Source organism: Lynx canadensis, chromosome A2 (assembly GCF_007474595.2).
Source record: "Lynx canadensis isolate LIC74 chromosome A2, mLynCan4.pri.v2, whole genome shotgun sequence".
NCBI classification, from domain to species: Eukaryota; Metazoa; Chordata; class Mammalia; order Carnivora; family Felidae; genus Lynx; species Lynx canadensis.
This window is the reverse complement of record NC_044304.2, coordinates 6990244-7009218: the sequence shown is the minus strand read 5'-3', so window position 1 is coordinate 7009218 and position 18975 is coordinate 6990244. Positions and strand designations below refer to the sequence as shown.

General features: G+C 43.3%; 1 protein-coding gene across 4 annotated transcripts; it reads left to right on the top strand.

Moving 5' to 3' along the window:
* The first annotated feature begins 724 nt into the window (after window positions 1-724).
* LOC115503480 (zinc finger protein 426-like) lies at window positions 725-17900 on the top strand. Of its 4 annotated transcripts, none has more exons than XM_030299746.1 (7): window positions 725-826; window positions 8741-8838; window positions 9336-9421; window positions 10051-10177; window positions 11712-11792; window positions 12321-12403; window positions 13538-17900. In XM_030299746.1, exons 2-7 carry the CDS (start codon window positions 8814-8816, stop codon window positions 14801-14803), a joined length of 1668 nt encoding a protein of 555 aa, XP_030155606.1. In that variant the 5' UTR covers window positions 725-826; window positions 8741-8813; the 3' UTR covers window positions 14804-17900. The 4 variants fall into 4 exon arrangements, with proteins under 4 accessions (XP_030155606.1, XP_030155588.1, XP_030155613.1 ...); XM_030299728.1 differs by having other exon boundaries at window positions 727-1122; XM_030299753.1 differs by having other exon boundaries at window positions 727-1577; window positions 9346-9421.
* Window positions 17901-18975: the final 1075 nt, after the last annotated feature.

Here is an 18975-nt window from a genome sequence, read left to right as displayed (position 1 = left end):
GCTATATCTCGTCTTCATTATTTTATTTATAACTCAGACTGTATCTCTTAATCCCCTTCACCCATTTCCTCCATTCCCTCCCATTCCCCTCCACTAAGTCTTGAATAGATGTGACACTCAGTCCTGCACAAAGGCCATCCAATGAAAACCACAGCAAACGTGATTAGGGGAGCAACTTTATAACCATGCCTGAAGAGAAGAATGCCTGGTATCGGTGCGATCTCACAAAAACAGATATGCATATTTGACACAGAAAAAGGAAAGATTTACAGGAACTGTCATAACAATGAAAGCAAGGCATCAACGACTAGACTTTAACGTCGTGTCCAACGTAAATGACAATGAGGAAATCAAGGCCTAGAGACGGGATGGACTGAATGCGGTAGACAGACTATGTGATGGACTGTCGGGCTTAACGATAAGGGACGTGCAGGGAGGCCGGCAGGAAACCATTTACTGCACAGGCTGTGGGGTGAACCCATTGGCGCCCTGCGGGGAACTGGCCTCGCCCCCCGCCCCCCCCCCGCCCCTGCCCGTAGCCGCGCCCCTGCCCGTAGCCGCGCCCCCATACCTGGTTCTTGCCCCAGCCTTGTCCTCCGGGCGGGATCCAGGCCTCAGGCCCAGCGCGAAGCCCACGCTCGAGGGAAGCCCAGTTCCGCCGTCTGATGTGGAAGTCCCGCCCCTCGATTCCCGGCAGGAAGCGGAAGTGGCGTCACGCGCTCGCCGGGGTCTCCGGCAGCTTCTTGGCGCAGGGTTGAGCCCGTTGGGCTGGTAGCGGTCGGACGTGGGCCGGCCGTGGTGGGGAAGGCGTGAAGGGAGGCAGGACGTGGGAGTCCAAGGCCGGTTTTAGTCGGGGTCGGCGGTGGTCCTGCTTAACGGCCGGGCCGCGCGGCTCGCATCCGCCTAGACCGCCCGACAGGCCGCTGAGGCCGGCGGTTCTGGCGCGGAGCCGCTGTGGTCCTGCTGGGAGGGCGCGTGCGCGGGGTGTTCGTGGCCACTGTGCTCGCCTGTCCTGCAGTGTGCAAGCGGCCTTTGTGACTTTTGTCCCAAAGGAAAAGAGTTTCTGCTGCTGGGAGTGGCCCAGACTCCGCCGCGTTACTCGCAGCCTCAGGGACCCGGCCGGTGAGCGTTCTGGAAAGTTGGTTCAGCGGGGCCTGTGTTTCCTTTCGGTGGGGAAGGGAAGAGGCTGTTTTATCTGAGAATGTGGCTTTGTCTGCGCTCGTCTTTTCTTCGGGACACACTGTCTTAGGCAGGTGATATGCTTTTTCGGATGTGTGTAGTGTGCATGTTTCAGTACCTAATTATACACACGTGCTCCACTGGTCTTTGTACTAGAGAAACAGTTTTCACGTCGCTTTTCCTGAGACCCTCCTGAGCCTGTCCATTCCCACCAAGTTGCAAGCCAGGGACTTCGGGAGAAAAGAATGGAGGCGTGAATACTCCATTTTCAGAATAACTGGATTTCCCATTAACAGGGCATTTGGACTGTTTTCCATTTAGTGGAAAGACATTTTTCTTTCATAAAATCTTAAACCTGAAGGAAATGTAAGCAACTACTGCTATGAATGTGCGTTCAGGTAGGTTCACCCATTTTTGCATTTTGCGTGGTTGCCCTCTCTAGATAAATGTATTTTTCAGTGGACTGTTTGAGAGTAAATAGGAAATAAATTGTAGATGATGCTTTACCTTCAAATACTTAGTAACGCATCTCCTAAATATAAGGACATTGTGCTACTAAAACCATAATACATTGATTCCACCCAAGAAAATGAAAAATGTTATCTAATATCTGCTCTGTAAAAACTAAAGTTTTTCACATTGTTTCAAAATACGTTTTTGGATGTTTCTGGATCTAGGATACAATCAAGGTTTATATGACAAGTTTTTATGTCTCTAAGTCTCTTTAAAACTAGAGCAGGGGGGTGCCTGGGTGGTTCAGTGTGTTAAGCCTCAGACTCTTGATTTCAGCTCAGCTCATGAGATCCAGCCCTCTGTTGGGCTGACAGCATGGAGCCTGCTGGGATTCTCTCTCCCCGTCTGTCTGCCCCTCCCCGGCTGGCGCGTGTGTTCTCTCTTGAAATAAATAAATATTAAAAAAAAAATAAAGCTAGATCAGAGCCATTTTTTCTTCATAATACTGACTTGGAAGAGTCACATGTTCTTTGAAAACTTGTACTTAATGCTATTTGTGATTTTATTTCCATGGTGTGTTTAAATGTTTTATTTCTTGGAATTTTAGAAAGTGGTAATTGGGTTCAGTATAGAGTTAGTAGACTTTTTGTCTGAAAGGACAGAGGTAGTACATAGCAGGGGTGCAAGAGCAGCTGGCTCTGGGGTTCTAAAATCCCAGGTTCTAAAACAGACCGGGTTCTGTTACTGGCTGCTTACAAAATCAGAGAAGGGAGTATTGTTGAAACACCACAGGAATGTACGTCAGTAAGGCCCATGACACGAAAATCAGCTACCTAGAGACTAAATTGTAATGTTACCCTGTAATAATTTGTATATTAATCAAAACAGGAAGGACATAGGAAAAGTGAAAGGCTAGTGTATGTGTGTGTGTGTGTATAGTATATAGTATATATAAATAAACACATGCACATAAATAAACAAATACAACAAGCATAGACAAAACATGTCAACCCAGTATATTTTAGGTTTAGTTTAGGTTTCTGGAATTGGCCTTGAGGTGATTGTCCATCGTTCACTTCTTCAAGGCTAATCCCCGACTTCCAGGCCTTGGGTACGGTGGGTGTTGGCATTAGTCTTTGCAGCTCCCCCAGCAGTGTTTGTATTATTTCTGGATGATTATGTCCAGTGGTGGGGTATTCCAGGATCCTCCTTTTAGATTTTCCTGCCATAATGGTTCTTACGCTACGGGTCAGAGATACGGGAATTCTGCCAGGTGCCAAGAATGTCTGTATTGCAATTACACATTTAGACGCTGGGGAAAGAAAACCACAGAGTCGTAGCTTGCTACAGCTGGGTTTAATCTGAGTTCATTGGAGTTAAGACTTTTTAAAAAGTTATCTACCACCAGCCTCCACTTTGACTTGGTGGTGTGCCACAGTGATATTGGATCCTTAGTACTTAGTGTCATCTTAGAGATGGTGTGGAATAGTATTTTCTTTTCCCCGTGTATGGTCATTCTCATGAATGCTTATATGAAGGATCTTTATGAAGATTTATAGTATGGATTGTGGTGATGGTGCAAAATCCTTTGCTGAAGGGGTTCTAAGTTTGTTTGTCTATGTCTGGAAGTTGGGTAGTGGGCTGTGATTTTCCACTGGGGTGAGTCAAGTCAGAGTTTTGGTTATTAGAGACTTATTCTTACAGACATCAAGTAAAATTCTAGTACACAGGTTGGCATACTGTGGACCCTGGGTCAAGTCTGGCCCTCCAGCTATTTTTGTATGTAGAGCTTTATACAAACTTAAATGTATTCATTGGTTCTTTGAAACCACAATGACAGAGTTCAATATAGCACAGGGACTATTTGGCCTGCTTTGCTTAAAATGTACTGTATGGATCTTTTTTTTTTTTTTTAATTTTTTTTTTCAACGCTTTTTATTTATTTTTGGGACAGAGAGAGACAGAGCATGAACGGGGGAGGGGCAGAGAGAGAGGGAGACACAGAATCGGAAACAGGCTCCAGGCTCCGAGCCATCAGCCCAGAGCCCAACGCGGGGCTCAAACTCACGGACCGCGAGATCGTGACCTGGCTGAAGTCGGACGCTTAACCGACTGCGCCACCCAGGCGCCCCCTGTATGGATCTTTAGAGGAAGTTTGTTGACCTCTGTTATAATAGGCTGCCTGTCTGTTTCGTTGCAAGGGACTAATTAGTTTCCGATTAGTTAGCCACCACTAAAGATCTCTGCAGGACAAAGCATTCTGATTTCCTGTTTCATTCTCACTGGTCTTGACAGTTCATGTGCCCACTTTGTCTTTGGTAATTAAGTGTTGCCTACTTGACTTCTGCTACTCTGGGTCCTCGTCATTCCTACTGAAATCAGGGAGTCCATCTCAGTGATGGTATATCACCTACAATCATACCTGAAGTATAGAGGAGAATAACCACTTAGGCTTCAAGGGTGAAGGTGCTCCACTTACCCGTTTCTCAGTAAAGTTGTGGAAAGAGTGTTCTGTTCCCTCAAGATGGGATGGGGAATGGGGACTGTGTATCACACATGATAAATCCGTTGCAACATTCCTATCTCCCTAGGATTTGCTCCTTCACATTTTGTTGTGGAGTTCTGCTGGTATGTGAACTCTTTCTGCTGGTATGTGGGTCACCAATGAGTCTGTGGTGCCATCTAAGCTGTTAGAGCTTTCCCCAGATCCATGAGCTAGAATGTATTAAACCCAGACTGTCTAAAAAGCGCACCCATGTCAATGAATTTGGCCCAGTTTATTTGTTGTATTTCAGCCTTCTAGGTTTATGGCATGCTTACAACTGTTTCTCCCATAGGGTACCCAGATTTCTTCTCCATATTACTGGAGTTGGAACTATTTTGTTCTGCAAGCTATTTTATCTTGCACTGTGTTGTATTCCTGTTACTGTGGATTGTGAACTGAACTACTTATGTCACCAGGGGCATAGCACGTAGTTTGGGTGGGTCTTGAGGAGGAGCATTTGCTTCCAAGACTTCTAACCCAAGTGAGATTTTTCCTCAATATTTTAAGCAGAGGAAGGGTCATTTCAGAAACGAAAGGGCAGGATAATTCCCTAATATGGGAGAGTCAGTGTCTTATGGATTCAAGATTGTGAGCTTCCTGTTGGTCCGACTAGATGTCCCCATTCCAGTTTTCAAGTACTCATTCCTCTCTCATCAGTGCCCTAATTTTCACACGAACAACTAGTTGAGACAGCCATTCTAACTGTGGTGTTACTTTTACCTGTGCAATTAAATTTCATGTTTGATTTTCAAAAGTGTGAGTCCCGTGGCCACAAGAAATGTGCTTTTTAAGAGCTGTCTTGAAGCTTTCTGGTTCTCAGACCTTGAATTGAGCTTGTCGTAGTAAATCTGAGCATGTCATTTCGTGTGCAAGTCTAGCCATAAGAATCCTTGTACTCATCACTAGTGAGGTAGCAGCCAAACATAGCTTTTACTTGGACTCCCAAGCAAGTGCTTTTGTTTGCCTATCTTCACAATGAGCTACAGGTGATAGCTTGATTTTCATAACGCAGCTGAATGTCTTTCCCATTGTCAGGGAGCTTAGCTCCTGGCTCCAGAACAAAGACTTGATGAAATCACACACTTGATGAATCTCCACATCTCATCTCTACCAGTGTACCTCCTGCAGTCACTGTCCGTCTCAATTTTGTATAAGTCTGGGTGTATGATCAGGAGACAAAAATCTCTCCTTGATTTCTAGATCTACATGGGAAGAGTTTACAAAGATGTAAAGAGCACTCTATCCTAGAATTGAACAGAATAATAAGGTAAGATTTGTAGGGGTGCCTTCTCCCCAAGACTGAGTCACATCTTATTTGTGAAGGTATCATTGCAGTCCATTGCTTGTGAATAAGTTGGCTGGGTGTCCTGGGGCAGAGATGGTCAGCAGGCATTGGGCACGCATTTGGAATGCAGACAAGCCAGGTATCCACAGGAAATAAGTGTTCAATTTGCAGACATTCCTGGCTGGTGGGTAAGTGCTCAGAAGACTGAGATCCCCATACACTTGTATTTCTAGAATAATTAACTGCATTTCCCAACACTTGGGATATATACTTTGTTAGAGACTGTTCTTTAAGTGTAATCTAGATGGAGACACATTAAGTGATGTAAAGTAGCTTAGTAGGTCTTGGTCAACAATCACTGGGTACCCTCAATGAGCCAGGCCCCGTGACATGTACTGGAAAATAATGTTCTTCAAGCAGATGTAATGCTACCCTTAATATGCAAAGAGCTCTCCAAAAGAAAGGGGATCCTCCTGTCAGACAGCTTTTTGGGGAGATGAATATATTCTGTATTTTCCTTGTACTGCTCATTACACGACTAAACATAAGTGTCAGAGCTCATCCTCAGAATACTTAAGATCTTCGCATTTCATTGCATAGCACTTATATCTCAGTTAAAAAGAAAAACCAAAAGGAAAAATGTACAGGTGTGGCATGAAAGTAAACACATTTGGGTCTGTTCAGTCCAAAGGACTTCAGTTTGAGACCCCTGGCAGTAAGTGCAATCTGTACGAAGCATTTGAGATGCAGTGTTTGTGGCAGCATGTAATTTCAGGGTTCTGGTCTTTTCATGGATAGAATGAAGTATCTCGGGTTGTGAGGGTTATTTTGGTTTATGGTAATGAAACTGGAACTTCCGGTGTTTGTCATCACTTGGATAGCATTCTGTAGATCAGCATTTGGGCTGCTGTTCTGTGTTTAATTTATTAAAAAATTATTAATTTTTAACGTAGGAGTTATCCTTTGAACTGTATCAGATTAAAAGATAAAGTGAGTAGGAAGCCTTGTTAAGAAAGGAATAAAGGGGCGCCTGTGTGGCTCAGTCAGTTAAGCGTCCAACTTTGGCTCAGGTCGTGATCTCACAGTCTGTGAGTTCGAGCCCCGTGTCAGGCTCTGTGCTGACCGCTCAGTGCCTGGAGTCTGCTTCGGATTCTGTGTCTCCCTCTCTCTCTGCCCCTCCCCTGCTCATGCTCTGTCTCTCTCTGTCTCAAAAATAAGTAAAAACATTTTTAAAAAGTTAAAAAAAAAAAAGGAATAAAAATGACATAAAAACTTGGTGAAAAACAGAAGTGGTAATAGGAAAAGGAGGTTCTCCAGGAAGACTTCTAAATAGACCAGTGTGAAGCTGTCTGATTTGGCATTGCTCCTTTGCCGGGGTGAGAGGAAGTCCATAAACCTTAATTGAACTGAGCCTCAATTAGGACCCACTGAGGCTGTTGAATACTTGTAATGTCTTCTGAGTTTTATAAAACCTTTCCACCATTATTTTTCTTATCTTTTTGGGTTATTTAGAATAGCTTATGGTGGGGCGCCTGGGTGGCGCAGTTGGTTAAGCGTCCGACTTCAACCAGGTCACGATCTCGCGGTCTGTGAGTTCGAGCCCCGCATCAGGCTCTGGGCTGATGGCTCGGAGCCTGGAGCCTGTTTCCGATTCTGTGTCTCCCTCTCTCTCTGCCCCTCCCCCGTTCATGCTCCGTCTCTCTCTGTCCCAAAAATAAATAAACGTTGAAAAAAAAAATTTAGAATAGCTTATGGTTACTTGCCTTGTTTGTCCTTACCTTACCCAAACGAAATCCAAAATATTCGTGTATACATTTGTGTTTGTATATAGGATACTCGATTTTCTCACCTGTTTGAATTTTTGCAACAATGATTGGATGAATCCATTTATAATTGAGTATGTTGTCTCTTTGGAATGTTGGGCCATTAAGCCCTGGGACATTTGCTGTATATATCACTGTTTTCTACTTAGTGCCTAGCACAAGACCACAATTTCTTAATTATTTGTGGAAAGAATGAAGGAATAAGCCTATTATGATAACTTAAAAGGAGGTTCAGGGCTCCAAGCCACTCTAAGCTCCATCAAATGAAGCCCAAGGGTGTTAACCAAATAGAACACTTCATTTTTATCCTCTGTGTACTACCCAGCAGTATTCTAGGCCAGTGCTGTCCAATGGAAATACAAATGTGTAGGTCACGTATATGAACAAAGCTTTCCTATACCTGTAATAAAAAAAAGAGAGATACACTTTATCCCATCTATTCAAAATATTTCGGCATGTAACCCATATAAAAATTGATTTTAAATTATTTTCGTCATACCAAGTAGTCAGAATTCATTGGACATAAAATTTTTGTGACATGTACTTGATGTGTTTGAATCGTGTAATAAATACAGTTGAGAAAGTAGATGTAAGTTTACCCAACCATATTTAAGTTCTCTAATAAGTGAATCTGCAAATGAGTTTTACATTTAAAATATAAAAATAAATAAAACTTAAAATCCTGTTTTACTAACTGCCTATCAAATACTCAATAGCATATGTAGCTGCTGGCTACCAAAATGGACAATGCAAGTCTAAAATGATGTCTGATTACTATTTGGGAATAAGAACCTCAGGAGATCAAACATTATTTATTTATTTATTTATTTTTTCAACGTTTATTTATTTTTGGGACACAGAGAGACAGAGCATGAACGGGAGAGGGGCAGAGAGAGAGGGAGACACAGAATCGGAAACAGGCTCCAGGCTCTGAGCCATCAGCCCAGAGCCTGACGCGGGGCTCGAACTCACGGACCGCGAGATCGTGACCTGGCTGAAGTCGGACGCTTAACCGACTGCGCCACCCAGGCACCCCCAGGAGATCAAACATTAGAGACAAGCCTATCTACATTAAATTGTGGATCTCTTTTTTACTAATTGGAAGGTGTTGGACAAATGATTAGTGTTCTATCTCTCTAATTTTATCAGCTATTAAGTAGGGCTAATGATACCTATTGTAGAGAATTGTTATGATAATCAAGTGAGCTGATATACATAGAGCTCCTAGTGAGAAAATGTGTCACGTATCCTCAGGAAATTGTAATCGACGTTACTGACTTTCATACCATAGATTATACCATTTTTAGTGAATCTCACATATATCATCTGCAGAGAGAGAGCTAACATATGATGTTTGATTGATGGATTAGTAATGCTTGCTGATTAATGATTGATGTGGAAAGGACTCCAGTTAACCCTGTGTCAAGAGTAATGAAAATTGCCATATTTACTTAGATTCTTAAGTTGCACTGAAGTGATCTTGGCATCAGATTTCGCATCAGGCAGATTTCACCATCAGTATCCCAGGATGGCAGCCATTGATTTGACCCATGGTAAGTCATTGTTGATTCTCATTTTCAGAGGATTCTTAAATGTAACCCCTATACAATGTAGGGTCCAGGGATCTGGGCCTAAGCAGTTAGGCTGCTGGTTCATTAGAGCTAAAATTTGCCAGAGAATGCTGTTCTCTAAGTCAGCTTCCTGGTGTGTGTGCTTTGGGAGTTGGTGCTGCATAATCCCATTGATGAGTTCTGTTATCTTGGGCAAATAAAGAATCAGATTTCCCAGGGATTGGGTTTCCATACCTGTAAAATAAGACTGTGGCCCCTTTCTACATGGGCAGTGTGTCTGGCACATTCTTTTTGTGGCTTCAAGTGTGGCTGGGCTACTCTGGTATTTTATGGCAATAGTGTGTGTTTGCATGAGATTTCTTGAGTGTGTAGGGATATACAAGAATCTCAGAATAGGATGGAATGACTTTCAGATGGGTGATTCTGGGAGATACGCTTGTGTTGCATTCTAAGAATCTAAGTGTTATTTTTTCCCTGAGATCTTTCTAGAGATCATTTTCCCCTTCATGAGGAAAACACAGAGGCAGAAAGGATGGTGGCTATCTGGCTGAAAAATTATCATCAGGTAAGAAATAATCACATCAATCAACAGAATGCCGTATTTACATCTACCAGGTGGACACATTCCTTCTAGGCACATCTATGTCCTGAGCTTCCTAAAGCAAATAAAGCCCCACGCAAGGACTGAGTCCCGAATTGAAGCTTCCCTGGAAGTGGAAATTCATTGAAAAGGGATTACAGTGAAAAATAGTCTCAGTATTTCAGTAATCAATCCTGAAGCTCAAGGATTTCAAGTGCAGGCTTCCGCCTTGCTGTGTGCTCTGACATGGTAAGATGTAAGTGTCCTTTTCTTAAAGAATTCAGTCATTTTATGCTGTTTATCGAGAATCTGTAGCGTGCTCAGAAGTCTATTGCAATAGAGGGAAATAGGAAGAGAGCTCCTACTCTGGTTATGCTGAGATAAACTCATGTTTAAAAGGTGACATTAAAACCGTATGAGTGGAGAGGAGCAGTGAGTGAGTCTAGATCGAGAGAAGAGTACCTAGGACCACAGAACCATGAGATGATAATGAGAAATCTCCTAACCCTGCATCGGTATTGAGTCTCCCATCCTGAAAAAACGTGTTCCTTTGGGGTTTTTTGGTGAACGTTGGTGGGGATGTTTCTTAGGCCAACCCCGATGTGATGGTTTAGATTGCAGTGACCTTTGACGACGTGGCATTGGACTTCACCCAGGAGGAGTGGATATTACTGGACCTCTCCCAGAGAAACCTATACAGAAACGTGATGCTGGAGAACTACCAGAACCTGGTCACAGTAGGTAAGTAAGGCTGCCACCATTCCTGATATGGATCATGTACTTAATGTGTTTCCAGGCTTGGTGATGCCTAATCTGAAACAATTGGAAGGAGGAGATGCATAGTCCCTGCACTAACGGGCTGTAATCTGCAGTGGGTATTCTGGAAATGTGGCCGTAGGGCCCACAGTAACACCATCGCTCTGCGAAGAATTTATATTCTCAGACTCCATTTTTGACATTCTGAATTATAAAGCTGGGGTTGTTGCCCTATCTTCTATGTTCAGTAAGCTATCCTGACGATTGTGATGCGCTCCAACGTTTGAGACCACTGCTCTAGTGATTTCCCCATCAGAAAAGAAAGATCTCCTTTCCTTATCTCCTTTATTTCCTTTGGGTTTTTTTTTTATGTTTATTTATTTATTTTGAGAGAGAGAGTAGGGGGAGGGAAGAGAGAAAGGTAGGGAAAGGGTTAGGGGGTGGGGTGGGGGGCGGGGAGAGAATCCTAGGCTTTGACAGTGCAGAGCCTGATGCAGGGCTCGAACTCACAAACCACGAGACTGTGATTTGACCTGAGGCAAAGTCGGATGCTTAATCGACTGAGCCACCCAGGTGCCCCTTCTTTATTTCCTATTTGAATAAATGTCTTATGCTTTTTAAATATATATGTACGTTTGTTTTGGCTTTCAGGGGTCAGAGATAATGATTTTTTGTCACAGAAAGGGAGCATTTGCCTTTTTGGTCCTTTGGAATAATTTCACTGCTTTCATTAGAAATAAGAGTTTTAGGGGGCTCCTGGGTGGCTCAGTCGGTTAAGCGGCCGACTTCAGCTCAGGTCATGATCTCGCGGTCCGTGAGTTCAAGCCCCGCGTTGGGCACTGTGCTGACAGCTCAGAGCCTGGAGCCTGTTTCAGATTCTGTGTCTCCCTCTCTCTGACCCTCCCCCGTTCATGCTCTGTCTCTCTCTGTCTCAAAAATAAATAAACATTGGGGCGCCTGGGTGGCGCAGTCGGTTAAGCGTCCGACTTCAGCTCAGGTCACGATCTCACGGTCCGTGAGTTCAAGCCCCGCGTCGGGCTCTGGGCTGATGGCTCAGAGCCTGGAGCCTGCTTCCGATTCTGTGTCTCCTTCTCTCTCTGCCCCTCCCTCCTTCATGCTCTGTCTCTCTCTGTCTCAAAAATAAAATAAAAACGTTAAAAAAAAAAAAATTAAAAAAAAATAAATAAACATTAAAAAAAAAAAGAAATAAGAGTTTTAGGGGCATCCGGGTGACTCAGTTGGTTAAATGTCCAACTCTTGATTTTGGCTCAGGTTGTGATCTCATGGTTCTGTGAGTTCAAGCCCCATGTCCAGCTCTGCGCTGACGGTGCAGAACCTGCTTGGGATTCATTCTCTCTCTCCCTCTCCCTCTGTGCCCCTCCCCTGCTTGTGCTCTCTCTGTCTCTCAAAGTAAATAAGAAACCATTAAAAAAAAAAGAAATATAGTTTTGGATTCATCAGAAGCCTTGTGATCTCTTGCGTGAGTCTCTCCTATTAATGTACCTTTTCCTGTGGACAGAATATCAACTGTCGAAACCTAAGCTGATCGCTTGGTTGGAACAACAAGAGCTAAGGGCAGTGGAGCAGGGTATTTTGCAAGGTGAGTGTGGTGACAGACATCACTGGTGAATGAGAAGCATGTCACTGGTCAATCTGAGGTATGACATCTTTGCAACTTTAATGTGTAACATTTTTAAGATACATTTTGTCTCAGGGCTGAAGCCATTTGTCTTTGATGTTTTGGGATACCTTCAACTTCTGTCAGTCTTCTATTGAAAATTTCTGTGATGTCACAAATGACCTGGTTCTTCTACAGGTTTATCTTTGGCGTGTCCTTGTTGTCCACATGTTTTTCATGTGTCTACTTGATAATATTATGTTACCTGGATAATATTTTGATAGTTTCACATCATATTTGGTTTTCAGAAAGTTATTTTTTAGTAAGCCACTAAAGTGTGTTCCCACACACTTTTCGTTGTATTTTTCCCATGAACAAACTGATGCAGTCTTTTTTCTTTCTTATTTCACTCATTTTAAAATGAAAATAAAACTGAGTCTTCTTTTAAGATTGTTTAGCCTATGGTTTATTTCTACAGATGTTTGAATCTGTGTCTTTGTTTTACTTCAGAATGGGAGACAGGACTTCAGACTAAAGGGTCAGAATCTCACCGGGATTTTTTTGGAGGAAAAACAGCCAGTGAAATACAAAAAGTAAGACTGATTTGAGATATTTCTTTTCTTTTTCTTTTTTTTTTTTTTAAAGTTTATTTATTTATTTTAAGGGAGAGAAAGAGAGCGAGCGGGGGAGGGACAGAGAGAAGGGGAGAGAAAGGGAATCCCAGGCAGGCTGCACACTGTCAGCCTGACTCAGGGCTTGAACGCACAAACCATGAGATCATGACCTGAGCTGAAATCGGATGCTTAACTGACTGAGCCACCCAGACACCCCTTTTTATGATATTTCTTCTATTCCGCATTCAAAAAAGATTGGTAGTTCTGTTATAAAAACTCAGTGCAGTTTGGAGATATTTGAGACAAATGGCATTGACCAAAGACAAAGCAGAGATACTCTGAATATGATGATTTAGGGTTTATAATCTAAATCTGTTTTGAAAATTGTTGCTTCCTCAATACCACAAGTACACATTCCCCAAGATATAACTTGTCATTGAGTCTTTAAACATTTCCATGAAATTTTACTAGAAGGGTGCCTGGGTGGCTCGGTCAGTTATTAAGCGTCCAGCTTCAGCTCAGCTCATGATCTCACGGTTCATGGGTTTGAGCCCTGCGTTGGGCTCTGTGCTGACAGCTCAGAGCGTGGAGCCTGCTTCAGATTCTGTATCTCCCTCTCTCTGTGCCCCTCCCCTGATTGCACTCTGTCTCTCAAAAATAATAAACATTAAAAAAAAAGTTAGGGGCGCCTGGGTGGCTCAGTCAGTTGAGCGTGCAACTTCAGCTCAGGTCATGATCTTCCGGTTCGTGGGTTTGAGCCCCAAGTTGGGCTCTGTGCTGACAGCTCAGAGCTTGGAGCTTGCTTCAGATTCTGTGTCTCCCTCTCTCTGTGCCCCTCCCCTGCTCACACTCGTGTGCGTGCTCTCAAAAAAAAAAAAAAAACAAAAAAAACAGATAAATAAATAAGTAAATTTTTACTGGAATGATCACGAGAGTAGAATAGATGGCATCAGTTTTTGGCAGAGGAATTCCTAGTTTAACCTGAAAGAAATCAACAGGAACTGTATTTATGTAATAAAAGTGGTAAGAGTCCTTATCATGTTTTTAGCATTATAAGGTTGAAACTTACCAGTCTGAAAACGCTGTCATCATCTTTCATCCCTTCATCAACAGGAGAGGACCCACCATGGAGTAGAACTCTCTGACTGTCAGCAAAGTGGGAAAGACTTGAGGAAGCACTTCAACCTTAAGACACACGTGAGAACTCAAAATAGAGAGAACGCTTTTGAGGGTAACCCGTATCACAATGGCTTCCTTACTCCGCAAAAGAAAAACTGTACTAGAGAGAAGCTTTCTGAGTTGAATCGGTGTGGTAAAATCTTGCGCCTGACTCCACCTATCACGTATGAGAGAACCAGCCTGGCAGGGAAGTCTTTGGAATGCAGCGACTGTGGGAAAACATTCATTAATCATTCCCATTTTCAGGCGCACATGAGGATTCACACTGGAGGAGATTTCGATGAATGGAAGCCGTTTATAAGAGCTTCAGTCTTCTCAGCAGGCCATACTGAGCATGTGCAGACACACACTCAAGAACCCCATGAATGTAAACAATGTGGGAAATCTTATGCAGATTCCAAGTGCCTCAATAATCACGTCATTCGACTTCACACTGGAATAAAACCCTTTGAATGTAGTGAATGTAGGAAAGCCTTTGCTACATCCTCCCGTCTTTATGTGCATTTGAGACTTCACACCGGAGAGAAACCCTATCGATGTAAAGAATGTGGGAAACACTTCCAGTGGCCCTCGCTCCTTCGTAAACATGTTCGAACTCACAGTGGTGAGAAGCCCTATAAATGTAAGGAATGTGGAAAAGCCGTCAGTCGTTCGTCAGTTCTTAATGAACATTTGAGAATTCACACTGGAGAGAAGCCGTATAAATGTAAGGAATGTGGGAAGCGTTTCGCTTGGCTGTCGGTCCTTCGTAAACATGTTCAAACTCACAGTGGTGAGAAGCCCTATAAATGTAAGGAATGCGGGAAAGCCCTCAGTAGTTCCTCAATTCTTAACGAACATTTGAGAATTCACACTGGAGAGAAGCCGTATAAATGTCAGCAATGTGGGAAAGCCTTCACTAATTCCTCACGACTTAGTGTACATTTGAGAACTCATACTGGAGAGAAACCCTATCAATGTAAGGAATGTGGGAAAGCTTTCGTTTGGCCCTCAGTCCTTAAAAAACATTTACGAACTCACGGTGGAGAGAAGCCCTATGAATGTGGTGAATGTGAGAAAGCCCTTGGTAGTCCCTCGTATCTTCATGAACACTTGAGACCTCACACTGGAGACAGACCCTTTCAATGTGGTGAATGCGGGGAAGCCTTTAGGACTTTCTCCTATTTTCATAGCCATTTGAGAAATCACTCTAGAGAGTAACCCTGTGAATGTAAGCACTGTGGGCAAGCTTTCACTGCTGCTTTCATCTGGATTCAACACTTAAGAATCCACACTGGAGAGAAGCCCTGTTGATGTAAGGAATGTGGGAAAGACCTCACTTGGTCTCCCAGCCTTCACAAGCGTATACAGACTCACAGTAGAGGGAAGCCCTGTGAGTGTACGGGATGTGAGAAAGCCTACACCACTTCCACAACTGCAAATACACATTTGAAGTCCCACTGGAGAGAAGCCTTTTGAGTGTACACACGGAGGGGAGGCGTTCACCGTTTGCTCAAGCCGAACTCCATGCGTAAAAACTGATACCGCAGAGCAACCCCTTAGACATAAAGGAATGCGAGAAAGCCTTCACGTCATGGTCACAACGTAACACCTAAAAAATGCACCGTAGATTACGTACAGAATAATTGTGACCAAATTTGTTACCCAGTTGATTTCAAAAACATGACCACCACACTGGGGGAAAACTGTATGAATATGAGGAATGTGGAAAAGTCTCCAGGTGTCCCACTGAATACATGAAAAAACTCACTAATTAGATGCCCCGTGAAGTTAAGCAATGTGGGAAGGCAACCAGTCTCCTACAGAGCACGCTGGAGGAACACAGTGAAGTGGTTAAATGTAAGAGACGTGGAACTCAGCTTATAGTGTGGGTTTATATATCTGTTCTGAACATGTGCCACTCTGCCCTGACTATTTTGGGGAAGGGTCTGGCTTCCCGCCTCTGAGAGTTTTGCTGGTCTAGTTTCTACACATTGGTTGCAGCCTGGTCCCAAGTGAGACTACCACCGTTAGACTTAATGCTGTTCAAGCCACCCGGGTTGTCTGGTCGCGTGGACCTTGTCTAATACTGTGAAGACGGTGAACATTTGAAGTAGTTAGTTCACTGCTCAGAGAGTCCACTGATGGTGCCTCATGGAGGTGAAGGTGTGGGGGTGGTATATGTCTCTAAATTTCCTGAAAATGCTCTTGGTTCTGTCTCACACCTGATCTTTCTGGGTCAGAAAAGACTTTAGAAATGGTGAGGGTTATACACCCAGATTTCATAGCTCTGCAAAGAGAGCTACACACCCCGTACTGGGTTAGAAAATACTTTCAATCTCAGTGTGTGGAGAGGTGGGGAACAGAGCTCCTAGATCACCACAACCCGGAAGAAACCAATTACGTTGTTTGCCTGTGTTTAGAAATAGCTGCAGCTGGCACGTGACTTGCTGGTTAGTTTCTCATCCTTTCATATGTGGGAGATAGAGAACCTTGTGAATATGGCAAGTCCTGATAATCTGAAGTACTTGCTGCCACCACTAGCAGTTCTTCAAATTGACCTTTGGATAGAGACGCAGAATCCACCAGAACCTTGTTTCCATACTGAGTTGACACATTCATACACTCGTGACCCTTGAGCAGCCTTTAGTTTTGTTGTGGGTGGCCTCGGAGGCCACAGCAGCTTAATGTCATTTTCGTTTGGGTTTAAACCAGTGGAGTACACGCCGAGTCAAATGTAGTGACGATCCTGATCAGAAGTGACCTGGGCACATTTGTCTTAGGTTTATGTTTGGAGGAGGTTGGGATATGAAGTGATTCTCTTGGGTGTGGGTGGGGGTGTAGGCTTCACTGCTTCGTGTGGGTTGCAGTATAGAATACGCTGGCCTTCGGTGGCATCATTGGATTATTGCAAAACCTACCTGTCCTCATTCCAACGATCTGATACCCTCATCAGTAACATCTGTGTTTGTCAATAACCACGCTTGCCAACTTTTTGTCTCATTAGGATCCTCTTTTCGTAGTCTGATTGTCTCTTCCTTAATAAGAATGTCTTCTAGATGGGGAAATGCAAAGCACTTTCCGCCTGGTGGGTCTCACTGCTGTGACCTCCTTTTCCTATGGGAGAAGCCTGGCAGTGTAGTTCGGTTCTGCTGGAACCATTCTTCCCAGAGAAGCTTGATTGCCTCAGTGATGTACACTGTGGTACCCCCCATGCTGGACCCCTTCATCTACAGCCTGAGGAAAAGGATGTGATGGGGGCCCTGGGAAGTCTTCACCTAAGAGAGATGGGCCCTGATGGGCCACTGGTCTCAGAACCGAGAGGATATTGTGGGCCCCAAATGCAAATGTTGTGGATTTAAATCTTGTGGTTATTTTTCTCTTGTAATAGAAACTTCATTTCCTCTGTTCCCAGAGCACCCATGACGTGCTTGTATTTGTCTTTGTATTTGTTTCTCAATAACCTGTTTAGTAGTTCCTTTGTTACCTTTCTTCCCTAATTACAGTTCCAAAATTCTTTGGTCAGATTTCCTGTAGCCATTCCTGACATGGCCAACATTAGATGTGAAACACTTCCATCAAGTGCTGGCCTGCTTTCCTCAACTGCCCTCTCAAATGTTGATACTCTTCAAGTGCATTTATTTGGGTGCATTATTCACATGAAGAAGGCGCATGAAAAGGCTACTACAGTTGTAATTGAAGTCCTTGCCATGTCAAAACTGTTCATCCTGTTTTACATGTATAATTTCATGCAATTATGATGTTTCTTACAGAGATCTTCTCATTTACCCCATTTCCCACAAATAGCTTGTGATTGCAATGGATTCTACCATAGAAACAAGGGATGTGATTTTCAACTTCCAGTGTAGGAATGTGATTTGAGTGGTAGTTTGCTTAGGAGTTTCTATGTAGTATGTTGCATAGAAGTCTGAGATACTGCCTCATTCTTTGCCTTCTGTCGTCCTCCTATCAATCCCTCTTTTCTTATCCATGTTTAATTGCACCTTTATTTTCCATCATTGCTACCTTAAGATATGCCCCGGGACCTCAGGTGGAAACTCCTTTTCTCATTGCATGATTGGCAGCTGGTGGAGGGAAAGAAGAATGAAAAATGAGTGTTTGATGGGTAGAGTTTCCCTTTGGGAATATGAAACCATCTGGAAACAGCGGTAATGGTTGCACAAAACAAAAACAGAAAAAAAAACCCAATGTATTTGACGTGAACAGAATAGAATTGTACACCTAAGTGTTTAAAATAGTGAATTTTGTTACAGATATTTAAACACAATAAAAAAGTAACAAGAAGAAAAGACTGAGATTCCTTTCTGATAATATCTTTAATTCTGTAATAAGGTAATAGGCAGTTGCTGGGATTTTTTAGAGAAATCTTTTTTTTTTTTAATTAAAAAAATTTTTTAAATGTTTATTTTTGAGAGAGAGAGACACAGAGACAGAGCACAAGTTGAGGAGGGGCAGAGAGAGGGAGACACAGAATCCAAAGCACATTCCAGGCTCCAAGCTGTCAGTACAGAGTCCTACGCAGGGCTCGAATGCATAAACTACGAGATCGTGACCTGAGCCAAAGTCGGATACTTAACTGACTAAGCCACCCAGGTGCCCCTCGAGAAATCTTTTAATACTAGCCCTGAACAGTCTAGAACAGAATCTCAAAAATTCAATATTGACATTCTGGTCTGTTTAATAATTTCTTGTGAGGGCTGCCCTGTGTAGTGTAGACTTTTAAAAGATCCCTGTTGTCTACCCACTAGGTGCCAACACATACGTGTGATAACTAAAAATGACTAGACATTGCCTTTGCATAGGGGGCCAAACCAGCCTGACAACCGCTGGAGAAAAATTCTATGGGTGCTAGAGTCGATAGTGTTAGCTTTTACACTGATGGCAATAAGAGGAAGAAAATTGTGGGGAGGATAAAACATCAGTTTAATCTTGGAAAGGGTGAGTTGAGGAGCCTACAGAACACCTCACTGGTAACAGTATATCAGAGGTCAGTTTTACTCGTGTGTCCATTGGTCTGTACTGATGCAGGTATAAATCAAGGACATACTCCAGTTTGAGAGCCTGCTTCTCTCCTCTCCTGCAACACACATACTCACCACCATATGCAGCAATGACTGAAAAGTGACCACATACATTTTGGATACTACTGGCTTAGCCATCTTTTGCTTTGATCTAGTTATGTGATAAGTTAACTTAAGATTTCCTTAAGATTAATGCACTGAAATTCCTGGCACCACAAGATGGCAGAATATGAGGTCCCCACTTGGATCCCCCCACAGCAACAATAGTCAGCCTTCCATGAGCAAAAGTGCTTTGTGGAAGTTTTGGAATCCAGGTAGGAGACTACAAAACCTGAGTAGAGTCCACAAACT

Coding starts and splice junctions, on each gene's coding strand:
- LOC115503480 (XM_030299746.1), top strand. CDS start 8,814: ATGGCAGCCATTGATTTGACCCATG. Junction 9,422..10,050: donor GGCTGAAAAATTATCATCAG/GTAAGAAATAAT, acceptor GTGATGGTTTAG/ATTGCAGTGACCTTTGACGA. Junction 11,793..12,320: donor GGAGCAGGGTATTTTGCAAG/GTGAGTGTGGTG, acceptor GTTTTACTTCAG/AATGGGAGACAGGACTTCAG.